The 16,648-nt window shown below is 44.2% G+C and overlaps 1 protein-coding gene across 3 annotated transcripts in view; it reads right to left on the bottom strand.

Moving 5' to 3' along the window:
• LOC128891351 (uncharacterized) overlaps positions 1-16,648 on the bottom strand; it is a 168,079-nt gene that overhangs the window by 24,262 nt on the left and 127,169 nt on the right. For all 3 annotated transcript variants that reach the window (XM_054150789.1, XM_054150788.1, XM_054150790.1), the window contains exon 4: positions 1,697-1,843. In XM_054150789.1, the coding sequence (XP_054006764.1) occupies positions 1,697-1,781 (85 nt within the window). In that variant the 5' untranslated portion in view covers positions 1,782-1,843. The remainder of the gene's footprint in view (positions 1-1,696; positions 1,844-16,648) is intronic.

The following is a 16,648-nucleotide window of genomic DNA, read 5'->3' as shown; positions in this document are numbered from 1 at the left end:
GATGTAAATTTTTTACTTTATTAAGTTAAATAAGGAACGATTCGAAAACACGATTCGAGCTCAGCATTCTCAGTTTGAATTCTGTCCCTCGGTCGCGCGATATTTAAGTTAGCGCGAATAGAACCTACACTTTGTCGCGTGACGGGCAATTAGGACAAGACGTAATCGCGACCCAACACAAACGACGCGCGACGCGACGCCGACGCAGAGCCGGAGCCTCGGTAAGAAACGAATGAGAATATCGTGGTCCTTTTTGCCAGAACTTTGAAGAGGAATACGCGTCATTTGTAATTTTACGTCGCGCAGAATCTGTTACCGTTATCGACTCGTACGAACCGTAGTTATTTCAAGTTTTAACTTTTCGAAATCTTTTCAACATAGAACTTTGTTAATCGAACAACCCACCCATCAATGAAAAAACTATTTTACAAACGATACATACTCGTTCCGTATTCCTTCCGTATGTTTCGCCGATGGTCGGATAAAACTCGCACCATTACCAGAAGAATTGTAACGCGGATGAAAATTTCATCGCATTCTGCCGCGACCAGACCACGCTGAAACAAAATACATGTAGGGCGCGCGAAAAAATTCCAAGCGTTGCTCGTACGCGGTAACAATGGCTGCCGTTTAATTTCTTTGTTTCGAGGCCTCGCGTTTCCCTCCTTCTTCCAAAAATAGCGCCGTGAACATTTCATTCGAAACAGTGTCGATGTACTTGGTCACCAAAAATAAGTTGAAAAGTAAAAGTACGCAGAAAAAGGTAGCGCTAAATCAGCGTAATTATAGGTCGGAGCACGAACGATCGGTCACGTAACTTTGCTTAATTGTAAAATGTCGCTCGTCGATCATAATTTACCGATATCGCGGCTGGATTCATAGGACGTGCGAGCCAGCAAATTTTACCGATTATATTTATATTTCCAACGCTGCTGGCGCTGTTTCTACGAACAAGCTATAATCTAAATAATTATTTCGAAATCGATTACGTTCGGTTCAATTTTTTTTCTTAACGATCAACAGTTTCTCTTCGAGTAATCTAATACGCAACCGGATTGGTCCATTCAAGATCGCGGTGTTGCGGTACAACGAGTGCAAGTAAACTCAATCCTGTAAAAGACTACGAAAAGCGTGCGAGAAGGGGTTGGATACGGAGTAGCGGAGTAAACATTTTTCCAGTGCAAACACTGCACCATCTCTTTCACGGATCGTCCAAAACCGTTTCATTTTTGGTCGGTTCGGCGGTTGATTTTCGCCACGCGTTCGCGCGATGTCTGCGCGTAAACGAATTTCAGAGATTATTTCCGGTCGGTGGATCCCGTCATAAAAAGCGACAAACTGCGATCTTTTCGTATTACGGTTTATTTTTGTCTCCTTTTTTGCTCAACAGATCGAGCACGGTAAACGGTCGCGAAGCGTTTATTGGCTGACCGAACGAAATCGCTTGCATAGCGATACATGAAAACCAAGTAAATAATCGCGTACCTCGCGTCGGGAAAATTCACCCGATGCGGGAGCAGAGCTCAATATAAGAGAACTTTTATCGAGGCACTAGATAGAACGACGACAGGGACATTAACACCTCGGATGTTATGGACTGCTATCAAAATTACCTACTTCCTACATTTTATTTTCTCTCTTTTAGAGAAAATTTTTATTCGTCGAAACGTTGTCTATTAAAAAAAAATATGCTCACCTGACGCCGTGATGGTGATCATGACGAAGACAATGGCGATCACGCCGAGTGCCGATACATGCGGCTGCATTCTCCAGCCGGTCATGTCGAGGATCCGCTCGCTCTCAGCCTTCAGGAATCTGGTTCATCGTCTCGTTCATCTTCCCTCTGGGCAGAAAAGCGAAATTTCTGCGTTAAAGCGTTACGATCGGAGATGTAATTTTCGCGCAAACGAAATCTCCGCGAACAACGCTAACAAGTCCTCGTAAAATATCCGCGTAAAATTTCTTTATGTAAATTCAAAGTTTCGAAACGCGCTAGTACTTGAGTGACGTCATTCCGTCATAAACGTGTAACAATATCAGAAAGCTGGATAACGAAAAAGCGATGTATGGCGCGTTTAAAATTCGATGCTTGATTCTACGTAGGGTATAGGTATCTATCACGTCACCGACCATCGACCGATCGCCACGCCTTTTCAATGAGAAGCTGTTGTTGTTTTTTTTTTACTCGTTCGGTCCTCGGTAGAGTTTGTCTTCTTATGCGCAGCGGTATGTTAATTAAATTCCGTGGTCGTTCCTTGTTTCGACGCGTTGAATTCCGGCGAACATTTAATCGAGAGAAACTTTTTCTCATTCTCGACCGGCGCAACGCTTTTTAAACTGTTTGACCGAATCGGAATTACACGTTACAGATACGAAGAGAGAGAGGCTTTTTTCGCGAGGGATAGCTGGTCGAGTTTGGTATCGTTCGCGCGTACGTTTTACAATTAGATGTAAACGTACGAAACGAACGATGATTTAGCAACTAACGGACGATTAAGAGCGCATGGTTGTCGGACTTTTATCGTCGTTAGCACATCGTGATCGTAGAACGTTTCCAAGCTCGTTTCCTCGTGACCGAATTACAGCGCGATTTGGATTCCGTCTCGGGCCTGGAACAGACACGTCTGCCGGGCCGCAGACGCTCGTGACAAATCTCGGCTGACTTGCGACTGTAATGTTTAATCAGACGTGTAATTATGTCTACGGAGCGTAATGGCGCGGCGGTGGCGGTGGCGGTGGCGATGGCGATGGCGATGGTGGTAGCGGCACGGGCACGGGCGGCTGCCACTTGCCAACTAGAGACGGATGAAATTTGCCTCGCACGGCAACTCAAATATTCGCACGAATGCGATTACACGATTTAGCACGGTCCTGTACGCCGGTTTCCCCAGGCTTCCGTACAACGCGGCGCACACTTCCCCGCCTCCTTCTCTACCATTCCGTATTCTCCGCGAAGTAATAAACGTTTATGACCCGAGACTGTTTCGCCGAGGAGACACTTTGGCTGATTATTCGTTTACACCCAAGACCACGTTAACCGGTAAGTAGCCTTCCCTTTTCTACCCAAGTATTTTCCGGTTTACATCCTAAATTCGTTTTAAATTTTAATACGGACAATCGTACACTTGTTACGTTCTCCGATTTTCGAAACGGTACCTTCCCCTGAAAAGCTCATCAAGAATCAAGAAAATAAACACAATCACGCGCCGTTCATCGTGCCATCTAAACCGTAAACGCGGTATAATCCCTAACAGCGTGCTTCCTTTCTATTTTCAATCAAGTGTCGACTGCCAAGGTACGAACGAACTCTACATCGTTTCACGTGTTATCGATTTCTCGTAGAAGCGATCTCAAGATCATAATAAAAGTCGGGCCGCTAAAATTTCTCGAGTTTCTTGTCGCACGATTTATTAACCAAAGGACAAGAATTTTTCCGAGTGTTATTAAACAAGTTGGACAAAGTTGGAAAAATTATAAGTTTTCTCGCCGTAAGGCTGGAAAAGTGCTCGAGATTTTGAGCTGTTTTAACAAGTTCGAGGGCGAACGGTGGAAGGAAAAGTCGTTGGTTTGTTTCTTCGGAAGCGTCAAAATGGAGGCTGTCCTGTAATTTAAATTGAGACGGTCCCTGGAAGGTTTCTCGTTAAGTTGTCTGACTGCGAAAACTGTGCTCCCTTCGTGGAAAAGTTCTTTGGAGGTGGATTCTAGTTGACTCTCTTCCTCTGTGTCTGTCTGTGTGTGTGTGTGTGTGTGTGTGTGTTTCGACACGAAATGCAAACGAAGGAAAACAAACGAAAGGATTCGATTGATCGGGCGAGAACCTTTTCCGTGGTAAAAGCTAAGTAGCTACATGTATCGTTAGAGATGTTGTTCGATGTCACAGACGCGATAGAGTAAATTTCTCAAGTGTTTCGCGCTCTAATAACAATTTTAAGATAAAGGTTAACTACGATAAATCGTAAATTGAGCAATAGTAATCATAATAATAATAATTATTCTCATTACAACGATTCCACTTTTGTAAACGACTGATGGAAAAATAAATCGATGCATCGCGTTAATATTGATTTACTTGTTTAAATCGGAAATATCTGTAACGAACCGTATGAAATTTCCTGTGGGCGACCACGGCTTATCCGTGCAATCGCGAATGTACATTGAGTTATAGCGGACGCGTGTCCCGGCAGAGATGTTAGTTAAGACGATTCGACGGGAACTTCTCCGATCGAGTTACGGCTGGGCTCGATATTCGAGTTAATCGTAATTCTCCGAGGAGTCGAGGGAGACCGAGCGGCTGACTGATGGAAATTACGTGGAAGATAATCGAGCTTCAAAGGGTTGTAATACGTAATACCGAGGCGCAATTTCAGCGCCGTATGCCAACAAGTTTCGCAAATGCGTACTCCTTGTAAATTACGTACTTGTTCCACGTTAATATTTCCAGCGAGTAAATAGAAAGCGATAATAACAGTTGTCGCACCGAGCGAAGTAATAGCGTTGAAATTGTCGCATTAATTAACGTCAAAGCCCGGCAGTTTGTTACTACCAGTTTGTTTTAACATATTCTCGAAGCACAAGTATCTGTTTCTATTATAGAACAGCGTTAGCCAACGCTGCAGAGTCAGCAGCAGCGGAAGACTGTGGATCGACGACGGAATCGGTTATATCGTTTCGCTGGCACAGCTTTTTTTCAATTCGTCCACATCCGCAGCGAAAAATGAAAAAGAAAAAGAAAAAGAAAAAGAAAAAAACGCGACCACGGTTGGACATGGACCACGGGGACGTGGCTTCGTTATTTAATAAAATACGTCACTTTCCGCGAGACACCTGGCAGCTCAGCAACGATCGCCGCTGAACCTGTTCGAGAATATCGAAAATTCCAAGAAAGAAAAATCGTTTATCTGCCATAGTAGGATGATACTTTCAATCTTTGTTAGTTTTGAATATCCGATCTGCGAATCGTTGAACAAATTTTTCGATCATTTTTGCCATGCCGTTAACGCGAATTAATCGAATCGCTTGCGTTATTCGATGCGTACAAATATCAGCGAGCAGCTTTTCCATCGTTAAAACTGAACACAGACTAGTCTGCACAATATTTAACGTCTCCTAATCCGATCCCTTTAATCCTATTTGGCGACCCGACGCGACGCGATGACGCAAGCACACGTTTACTCGTACGCGTTCGGGGGCGGACGACTACGCGAAGAACGTGTACATTCGATCCGCCGCGCCGTCTCTTCGCTAACGTCGTTTTAACGATTCATAAATTTCACCCCGTTCCCGGTTCGTACTTGTTGGCTACGCTATTTCGAAAGTTCTCGTGAAATCTGGGCCAGTCGTAACGTCGCGGCTGGTTTCAGGATATTCCAGGATTAACCAAGGATCGATCCTTGTGCGCGTGGATACCCCGGACATTGGATTACGTTAACACACCTCGCGAATGAATAATTCACGCATCCTCGTTTCACGGTCGATAAAATTTATACTCTGTTCATGGACAGACGTAGATACGAACAGTCGACTATCGAGCATTTCTACACTTTTTTTCTAAGATTGAAAATCTTTTTATTTTCGAACAGCCGAAATTTATGTCCCGTTGTATGGTGAAAAATGCTATGAGGCGATGAAATGGGCGGGTAGTAACAGAATAAATACGTCCCGTTACACAGCTTGAAAAGTGGCGGAGGAATGAGATGAAGGTAGAGAAGGACAGCGAATAAAAAAAGGACGCACAGTGTGATATTTCAGCGATTTAGCGGGATTCATTCGAGACATTAATCGTGAGAAATTTGTCAATATTTTAATATCTATCGATTGGACCTACCAAATATTAATATCTGACAATAGTTACGTTAATCATTAACGATACTTATTATTTAAACAATGACCGAGAATATGACTTTTCTGTAATATAAATGTTTCGCAAATTGTTTTTGGTAGTTGTTATGTTTGGAGATTTTTCGAGATCAAGATCGAGATCGTAGAAATCTCGTCTCGTCTCGTGCGCGTCGTAGCAAATTCGCATCTCGATTCACTTGTTCTTTCGTTGGAATTAGTTGCAATTTATTTATTTAGAGCAGGCTACCTCGACGATTCTGCAATTCGAACGAATGGAGAACAGTACTGCTAAGAGAAATTGTACCGTATCCTTTTTCTTTTTATTCATTAATAACAGCAAGAGTGGAAAAGGGATAGTTACTGTACAACATTAAACAAGAGTAATCAACGATCGGATCGCGGTCTATATTTCTCCGAGGAGAAAATTTCTCTCTGGGAAGGATTTTTTCTTAAAATACATATAATTGGCACGATTCGCTTGGCGTTTGAGAAAAAATTCTGAACGCGAGTCTTTCCGCGCAGTTCAATTTGCTCGCTGGCGCTCGGCTGTTGTCCCCCGTTTGCGTTACACGTTCCCTAATTAAACGCGATATTTGAGTTCGTCCTTTGTGCAAAGTTTCATCTTACTGCACCAAAAGGGGAGACGACGGAAGACCAAAGAAAACTAATTTCAACCGGGGCCCCGCTGGTACGCGTATTTATTTTCAGAAGTGTATTCCGCGAGCTCTAATGAATATATGGCGCGGACAGGCTGAATGCGACGGGCTCGTAAAAAAGTTTCCTCCTCTCTGTCTCTGGCATAATGCCGCCTGTTTCTATTTTCCCGCGACAAACCGTAAAAGAAAAATCCGAGAAGAAAGTGCGTATTTTTTGTTTGGTGGGGTCGGGTGAGAGGGTTTGGGGGGGGGGGGGGGTGCGGTGACACGCGTTTGGAACTTGTGAAAATTCGAGACCAGGCGTCGATGTTGAAACTCCCGACGACGCCGACGCAGACGGACCACTTTGTTGTGCACCGAGTATTAAACGAAGATTAATTTCCAGATAGAAGCTACTCTTAAGATTGATTCGCTGATTAAGCTTGTTTACTCTGCTCTGGAATATTAACGAGAGATGTCAGCATTCTTAAACCTCTTCGCTCATATCGGCTGCAGTAATGCAAACGTCGCCTTTTTTTTTTTTTTTTTTTTTATCTACTCGGCAAAGCATTTGGCCGCATTTCGATCGAGCGACCCCGATCTGGTAAAGCTGGCAACGTTATAACCGCGCCCAACTTTCCCCGTATTAGTTGAGACGTAACGAGTTAATTCTAATACGAAGAGAGACGAGTGTCTACCAATCTCGCGTACGTCGATTCGATCCCGAGTTCTCGGTTCGCAGTCGTCGTGGTTTACGATACGTTTTCATTGTCGGGGAAAGAAACGGAGCTCGTGAGAGCAGCTAATTTGTTCACCGCGACAAGTATCGGACCTCTTGGTGGACTTTGAGGAAAAAAAAAAAACAGAAAAGAACTCTACCAACGCCTGGCAACTTGGCTAATATCCGGCGACGAGCACGACGACGAAACGTCATTATCGAAGTTACTCACGGACAGGTAGCGCGAGTACGGCTGTGTGCGCGCTGCTGCCTAAGTTTCCCGGAGAGCTTCTGTAATTGGTAGTGGCAGAGACAGAAGGGACTTTGAGGGGAGATGCAGCCGGTTCGGAACTATTGTGTACCACGGGATTCGCCATATTAATCCGATGTGTTTGAATCTGTGTGCAACGTAACGTCGTTGGCGGTTTCCAGACGCTGAGATATTACAATTATCGAAAAATCGGTTTAAATAGTGCCACTGACCTGGATGGGATCTCCAGAGAATGGAGGAAACGAAAAAGGAAACCTCTCTTATAGGGTGCGGGGCGGGGGCGCGGACGCGACCGCGAGCATCACTTGAATATCTGGAATCGCGGATGGAAAAATCTGCTTACGCTCGACGTAGCTCCGACGAAACACGATTAAAAAGATACGTAGAGATCGATTGATTGTATATTTTTCTAAAAGTACGATGCGTTCCTGTTGGCACGTTTAATAAACGCGCGGTTGCTCTTGCCACGTATCGCGGATCCTGTTATCGAAGTACACGCAGCGCGGAAAAGTTTAACGAAGGTTCCTCCGGGGGAAAATTCGTGCTCGTTCGGAAAAATGGATAAACAAGGAGTTTATATTAAAAACAGTTTTTTACAAATGGTCGCCGGCATGCGTCGCCTTTACAGCGCCATTATCGCTCGCTACATTTTATAATATTATTTCTTGTTCTTTGTTCAAAGTGTATTTGTGAATTTGCATTTATTAAATAGAACGCGTACCTAGCTTGGATGAACAATAAAATTTTCATGGAAAATTGGACTTTTGATATCGTAGGTGAAATTTGAAGTGCATTGTACTCACAGAAAACAAGATAGTTTCCATACAGTCTTGGTTCCACGACGCAGACGCGAAACGACGCGACGCAGGATTTCAAAGGCTCGAGAGAAATTTCGAGCACGTAATCGAGCAAAACGGAGGATCCCCCGAAAAGATGCGGAGATAAGCTTATCAGCGGAGTCCGAGGGTAGAAATATCTCTAGGTGACTGTGGTTCCGGTAGCGCAATGTTATCCTTCGTGAAAGCCGGTGGCCACCGGTTACCGGGAATAAAACCAGCCCTCCTGCCTTCAGATAAAAACAGGGTGCATATGTATATGTACACTGTACACTGATTGCTGCTATAGAACCGTGAGACTTCCTCGAGGATACGACATCCGGCCCAAGTGTTTCTGTCCTCAGCTCCCAGCGGGGGTTGCGCTTGCACAAGGAACAAAGAAACATTCGTTGTCGAGCGAGGCACGGTATGCATCCTTTGGTAATCGAGTTTCACGAATCAGCTACTTTATCGAACCAGATGACACGCGTTTCTTAGATCGTAGACAACAACGAAACTCGAACGAACGGCAAAAGACGTTAAATTTCATCGAGTATAGGTACAGCTACAGGCTCATATTCTCGTATACCATTCTATTCGTCGTACTTTCCGTACTGATTTTCAAATGTGCTTTCAACGTTATTTCGAGGGCGAGATAAAGTTGACGAAAGGATTTTCCGCACTACCGACTTAATGGCTAGCCTCGAGCTGCACCGCCTTATTCCGACAACGTTACACCAACGAGATCTCCGCCTTAACGGCTGGCATAAATATGAGCTTCGGCGATATAAATTTCTATTTGTTATGCCGAACCTCTCAGGAATTCTATTGGTCGAAAATCGCTTTGATCGACGCGATGCCGGCGCCGACACCGACGCCGACGGCACAGCGACTCGAACCGTGGTTCGTTCGTTTCCTTTTTACTCGGAAAGCGGCTTCTCGCCCAGCAATTTGTCGAGAATTTTCTCGTTACGGTAATAAACGAAATTCCTTTCGCTCACGGAAATTTCGTACGTGTTCCATAATATTTTTCTGCGAGCAAAGAATCGCCTCGCAGCTACTTTCCAACTGATTTCGGTTTCTTTCTAATATATTCCCGACGCTCTCGTTGCATTCGTTACGATATTTTCTCGAAAAATGTTCGTTTCGCAAAGAGAAATTAGAGATACTAAAACTAGAGATACACAAGAAATTTTAACAGAAAATACTCAAATACCTTTTTTTTTAAAAATCTTAATCGATTAATTGAGAATCATAAATTTTCTTGTTTTAGGACATATATTTATTCACCGCTTTCTACTCGCGCAATCGTTCTTTAACGTTAAATGGCCTGTCGCACATTTTGCCGATTTCTGGTTGGACGCGAACTTGTTCCATCTCCGGAGAGTCTGAAATCAAATTACTTTCGAAACAAATTTCATCGAGAATCTCAAGTTCGTCCTTACGGAAAGTGCGACGATGCGGAGAATGTATTGTACAATCGAGACGACTATTCCTCCAAGTTTGTTCACGGAGAAACGCGTTGCTTCCTCGTCGATTTGCAGTGACCACTCGCACTAAATAACCGATAAGCAGCGAGAAGGCATTTACGGGAGGTAACGCGATATTATCAAGAAAGTTCTAAATGTCGCCATAGCATGTGCATTAAGTGCGCCAAGTTTGCGTATCGCGTCGATCGAGTTCGCAAAAGCGCACTTTACACGTCGAGTTGTACCGTAAACGTCCGAGTGGTCCTCGTAAAACTAGAGATCCAACAATTCACCGTACAAGAACACATCTCGGTGACTTTAAGTTTAATTACGATCGTTGCTATAACGCATATTCTCCATATAGAAAGAAACTCTTCCTTCTGTTTTCATTTATAACGATAATAATATATGTAGACAATAACGAGAATAGCCTGTCATTCGAATTTACATGTTATAGGATACAAAACAAACAAAAAAAATGAAAAAGAAAACACGAGGGAAGAAAATGTAAAGAGAAGAAAAGAAATCGATGTATGCGTTTCGTGCAAGATAGGTTACAAACAGTCTAAATAATGGTTTGACGCGCGAAGTAGGTTTCTTCCACCGTCCGCAAGGTCTCCATCTAGCTTTTCACTCAATGAAAAGTTCATTCCGCGCAGGTGTCTTGTTTACGCGGCTCTCTTTCAGCAGCTCGAGCCTCTTGTGAAATTAAATTCTTCACGGAGACTGGCATTCTTCGTATTTCTTTTCAAACGAGTCGTTACACGTTAATAGGAAACGAAGCGAGCCGGCAACGGTCGCTGCTCGCACCGTGAATAGAGTTTCATAATCGTCGATCTGCCACGCGAATCGTCGTACATGTATCCCGATACACAGACCAGACACGAGAAGACGTAAATGGTTGGATCTGTGAACGCGTTTATATCGGACAGTCGTCGATAGGCAAGCAGCATATTTCACAGCTCTACGGAGCTAAAAAGCGATAAATTCCATAGCACGCGCGCTTATGAAGCATAAAAGGTTTGCTCGGAGTTTGCCGGGCGTCGGTGTCGCTTTTACGTTCGCGGGGGGAAAAATATTGTCGGTACGGTACCGCCTTTGCTGGAAGGACCGAACTACTATTGCTACCTGCTAAGTGGCACATTACGGCGAACGACTCTAAAAGGCTGCGATAAATCTTTGCGGGGGTATTATAACGACGACGGCCACGTTACGCTGCCGTCGGCCGCGGCGAGGCGCGGGCGCGGCGTCCGCGTCCACGTTGGCGTCGCCAACCGTTGTTTGCTGTTCGACTTTCTCACCGAGAAGACGAGAGATGCTGCTGCTGTTGCTCGAGGAAGAGAGACCTTCTGACAAAGCTTTCGTGTTTCTTCGCCTTCTTTCGCTTTTCTATAACCCATTGTGCCATTTCTACGGACCCATCACGAGTTCAACAAATATTGTACGGGTAAATAAGAGATTAAGAGACAACGCCACCTCTAGGATTGACTTTTTACGACTCGTTTTCCTAATGCAGGTTCTCCGAATGCAGATTCAACTTTGACCCGAAACGAAACACCTTTCAGCCGGAGCGTCGGGCGTGAACAATGACGAAACATTTAAGACCGGCCGGAAGACGAAACGGGCACGAGAGATCACCTCGGCGTGGTAAATTAACCGCTTAACTCCGTTTCTTCGTGTCCCGGCGACGAAACCAGCCGTCGCGTCGGAGTAACAGAGAAACGAGTGCAACGAACACGGGAGGCCATCGCCGGGAATTCCTACATTTTTTTCCCTCCCTCCTTCTCCTCTTTGGCGGACCCGCGTTTACCATTAGCGAGGGTCGGATGCTCGTGATGCAGAAGTGGAATGCAGATGAGGACGCGGGCAGGGCTGAGACCAGGAAAATGGAAGAAATAAAACAAGAGTGTGGGCCAGTGGAAGCTGGAGTGGACGAAATGAGAAGAGAGAAAAGAGGCCGAGGGAAAGAAATGGGACAAAAGTCGCGGAGCATTTATGACCGAAAGCGTTAAGCGTTTCTAACCTTGTATGTAGTGTAGGATTTATTATATGTTACTATATTTATAAAATACTCACTTAACTATCAACGAAACTAAAACGAATAGAGTCCGCTCAACGATCCGCTCTACGTCTATTCGCGCCGTCTTTACCCTTCGACTGCTCAACTAAATCTGTCTCCAACGCTTCTTTCTCTACCTCCCCTTAAAGTTAAACACTACCCAAGGTTTTTCCCAGACAGGGGAACGTTGTTCTAGGCGGCCTCGCCTAGACGCGCCTGGACAACATCAGCCCAAGTGGCCAGGTCATAAATTAAACTAAACTAAAGCTACGTTACAATATCCTTATACCTATCCTATAGCTAACGCTCTCTCTCTTTCTCTCTCACGCACACGCACACATTCCCACCCCTACAGTAGAGAAATGGTTACCTACCCTTTCGACAAGTTTTCTTTACCGACCCACGAGGAATACCAATCGACGCATCTTGTCAGTTCTAAACAATTATGCCCTCGTCACTCGCTACCTACGTGATCGAGGCATCATCCCTCGTCGCGTCGCGCGCCGCCTAACCATCCATGAAGTTCGTCTGGCTTTCGTCAAGAGTCCTCTCGGTCGTTCTGTTCCGAGCCTGTCGTAAGAGTCGCGACCGACAATTACATTTGCCGTAAAAAGTTTCTAAACACGTTAACGCTAACGTACCCGTACGATTTCGTTCGTAATTTTGCCAATTTCTTAATCGAATCGCGAACGCGGGCTTCGAGCAGCTTAACCGATACTCGATCAATGCCCATTTTTCTTCCTTTCGCTTCGTGGCAGGTGTTGAACGCATCGAGGACTACAAGGATTGGGTATCGCAATCTCGTGAGTGCATTAATCGACGGGATCCGCTCGCGGCCCCTTTTCTCCCTGTCCTCGTTGTGTATTCTTGATGGCATGGCGTCGCGAACACAAAGGAGACGAGGGCGCTTGTTTATTTTTCCCGTCGCTACTCTTAATTACCGCATTGCGCGGTAACTCTGCCACCTATTTATGCAGCTGGGGACGTGCGTACGACGGAAAGGAACGAGGTCGACGTTAATTTCAAACCTCTGAAACTTACCTACCAGCTTCGCTAATTTCGGCGACGCCAGCATTCAACGAAGAGGATACTGGTAAACCCTGTAGAAAACCTATGCGCAAAGCCGACAACATTTACGTATTTACGTATTTACGTAGTTATCGTATGTAATTGTTGCCCTGTAACTGTGCAACTTGTGTTACAGGATATCTATTAATTTGCCAATTACGTTGGAAACGAGTCTATTTTTCGTTGGTCTGGGTTAGGTATCATCGGTGAATTTGTTACGAACAAATATCGCTGTTGGTCTTTGCGCGGCATTTAAAGAAACGCCGAAAAGTTCGCGTACCCGGTGTTTTCTTTAACTGAAATATTTGAAACGATAAATTGTTAACCGGTCTCGAGTACGAAATGGTTAAAAAATTAAATAAGACAACGCAACGGTGCGTTCGATATCGAATGCGATTAAGGACGGATCGCGTTGGTTTGCAAACACTAACCGAACATAAACCAACGGGGGAACTACAGCAGTACGAACATGCGCGTTAATGTCACCGAAACACCGCGATTAACTCGCACAGAACGTTTACGTTTAATTTCCACGGAAACGATGCGGATCGCGGTTTCGCTCTCCCCCAATTTTCATGGAAACCCACGAACTGTGGCGTTTGCGGCGCGAGTTACCCTAGAAACAATTCAATCGAAACCTCGTTGTCATGGTTCATTTCAATTTCAACGGTCCGGAGCTTACGTTTTCCGAATTCCCATTGGTCGGTATTCTCAGAGTTCACTCGTTGTCGGACACGACACCGATCACCGTAAACATGATAAATTTCGAAATCGATTTTTATCGAGACAGCGTCTGATAATTCGATTGTTTTTACAACGCCGATTGCTTCGACGGCAACGCCAACGCAGCATGTGGTTCCTATTACAGGTTAACGGGTTCTCGAGCCTCCGGCAGAATTGGCGATGTGTCCAATTCCAGGTTTATCGCAATGGCAAATTATATCTGACTGCCGGAATGATTGCTCGTATTTATGTCATCGATGAATGTTCCTGATGAGATTCCTCTCATCGTCACTATTTCAAATTCACCCTTGAAACTTTTATTTTAATATCAACGTTTAACGTAACCACAGGAGTAGGATATTACATACAGAAGTCTATAGAAAATAATTGAAAATATGTTAAATAGTCTGTAAAAGTACGAAACGTTTGTTTAAAAAGGAAAAGAAGAAGCAAATGGTTTTTCCAAATTTTCCTCGGTAAAAGAAATCTTATTAATTTTATCTTGGCACGGACGCTTGATAAATCGAATGGCAAAATGAAAGATGACGTGCCCCGTAAATAAGAGAAATCCGAGTTGGATGACGAGGTCGTCGTGAAACTCTCGTTCCCTCCTTGCGCAGTTATCGAAATTTCGTAGAACGAACCGTCCGCGGACAATGGTACCGGTATTAGAACGAGCGGAAGTTTCATGTCTGTTCATAATTGACAGCCAAACTACGAGAACTAAAGTGCAGACTCTACGATGAGAGTCACGAAAGGTGAAATTTCTCAGCGATTCTTGCCATACTCCAGCAAAACGTGATTTTTCGAAGAAATCAAAACTCGACGAACCGTGTACACGCGATCGTAATCGTTATCGTTCGAAATGGGCAAATTTAACGACCACTACCAATAATCCTAACAATTCTAAATACCTGTTAATTAATTATTACAGTAAAAAATCGCGAATAAATAACAAAGCTACGCTTGTAACTTTAGTAATACCTAATATGTCGCAAATTTTTGTTCGTTTTGCAAGTATGTCTACTTTGCGCGTTCTTTCTGTTACAATGAGATACATTGAAACTGACGTTTTCCGATCATTTTCTTACTTACTGCAAATTGAATCGTCGTTTTTTTGTTTTGTTGACGCGAATGTTTAGATCGGAAGTATTAACGAGATGGATGAAACGAACAGTACACGACGCCGACGAGTAACCAAAGTTCCTGTGTGATCGCGGAGGATCGCATTTCGTTAATTCGACGATACCGAATCCGAGGAAACTGAAGGCACCGAGAAATTTGGAATTTCATCGGAAAACTTTCGTGGAAACTTTAGCTGCGAGTCTCGTTTTCCAGTTTCGAAACGACGACGCCGACGACGCGGACGGACGCATAGACTCGTAGCGGAACCGCAGCGTTTCGTCTCCTCCTTTTTCGCAACTACCTTTGTTTGTCCGGAAGCGGAAGATTTCGCGAACTAAGTACGATCGTTTCACCAGGGGCATTGTTCCAAACGAATCTGAAATCACGTCAGCGACATAAAATTAACGCGAAATATTACCGTATCTCCAACTGCTGCTTGGTCGTTCGCGAATCCTCTTCAGGACATTTCGCACAATTTTCGAGCGTAACTTGTTATAACTCTTCATTCTAGATCGAACAGTGATTAAACTAAATGAGCATATAAAAGAGCATACAATACGAGCATTGTAATGATAATTATATTGCTAAACTAAAACGATCAATTAAAAAGTCGTTTAGAAATGAACGCTTGATTTGCCATGATGCATTGGCGGCGAGAATTCAATTTCCAGGCGTCTGCGAGGGCAGGATAAAGAAGGTCAGTGCGAGAGAGCTTTGTTCGGCGAACATTGTCCGCTTTTGTGCTTGCACGAACAGATCGGGACAGAGACGTTTCGGGGAGGAGACTTGTTCGGCGACGGCGACGGCGACGGCGTCGCTACGATGAAAAGAATTCCGCGAACCGTGGTGCAGTCGCGATGATATCCTCTAGGAAAGTGAGGAAAAAAAAGGAATGAGTCGAGCGCTAAAAAGAATCCTACCCCAACTTCCGTCCCTCGTGTGTGATTTCCTTACGTCGGTGTCGGCCGAAACACGAATATGTTCTCTCTTTCAAATCAGTCTCGTACATTGACTCCTTTAGAGTCAAGTACAAGTATTAAAATTTCTTCGACTCTTTCGATAACTCTCGACTGCCGATGCCGACCATTTTTCACACTGCGATCAAGTTATCGATTTTTGTGTAAAATTGTCCAGTGAACGCCGAGACGGACAGCTTCGAAATTCGAATGAAATGTACGTGTCTATTCAGAGCTGGTGCAACGCCTCGAACAGAATCGAAAATTTGATTCAAGTTCATCCCGCGAGTATTCTCCGAGGGAAATCCACTGGATCAATTTTCCTGCTCGAATGCTCCTATAATAAATGTTCCAAGTTTTATTAGATGTAAATTATAGAAGAATAAAGCTTGTATTTCCATGGTCATGGATCATCGAACATGGTAAACCCGTTTATTTTATTTTATTAGTTATATTTAATTCTTTAAAAACGCACAACGACATGCATTTGCTATATTGGTTTGAATATTATTAGCGTCATGAAAATAAAATATGACTTGATCGATGTACCTATAATTATTCAGCTATTATTAGAAACTAGGAGATCCGAGTCTCGACAGCTTGCGTAGGTGTCGGTTCGTGAGTTATCCTATCCTTTTAATTACGTATTTCCCATTTGTTGTCCAATTAAGGTACACAAACAAGTGTTTCCCGCGACATTATTTATTGCCGGGACCAATGGGTGGGGTAACTCGAGTTTGTTCGTCCGTTCGTCTTATACTACTTCGGACGATGCAATAAATCCATCGGTCTGATGGTTCGGCCCGATGCGACGCGACGTATCGTTTCATGTTTCGCTCAATCCTGATCAAACATATTGTACTAACTGTAGGAGTCTAAACGAAAAATAAGGCACGGCGATTCGAACCCACGATCCTCGGATCTACAGTCGACCGCTTAACCTACGCGACCAATCCCGTACCCTACGTTTC

This window comes from Hylaeus anthracinus, unplaced genomic scaffold (assembly GCF_026225885.1).
Source record: "Hylaeus anthracinus isolate JK02 unplaced genomic scaffold, UHH_iyHylAnth1.0_haploid 12001, whole genome shotgun sequence".
In the NCBI taxonomy this organism is placed as follows: domain Eukaryota; kingdom Metazoa; phylum Arthropoda; class Insecta; order Hymenoptera; family Colletidae; genus Hylaeus; species Hylaeus anthracinus.
The sequence above is the reverse complement of the archived record's forward strand: the minus strand, read 5'-3'. Positions and strand labels throughout refer to the sequence as shown.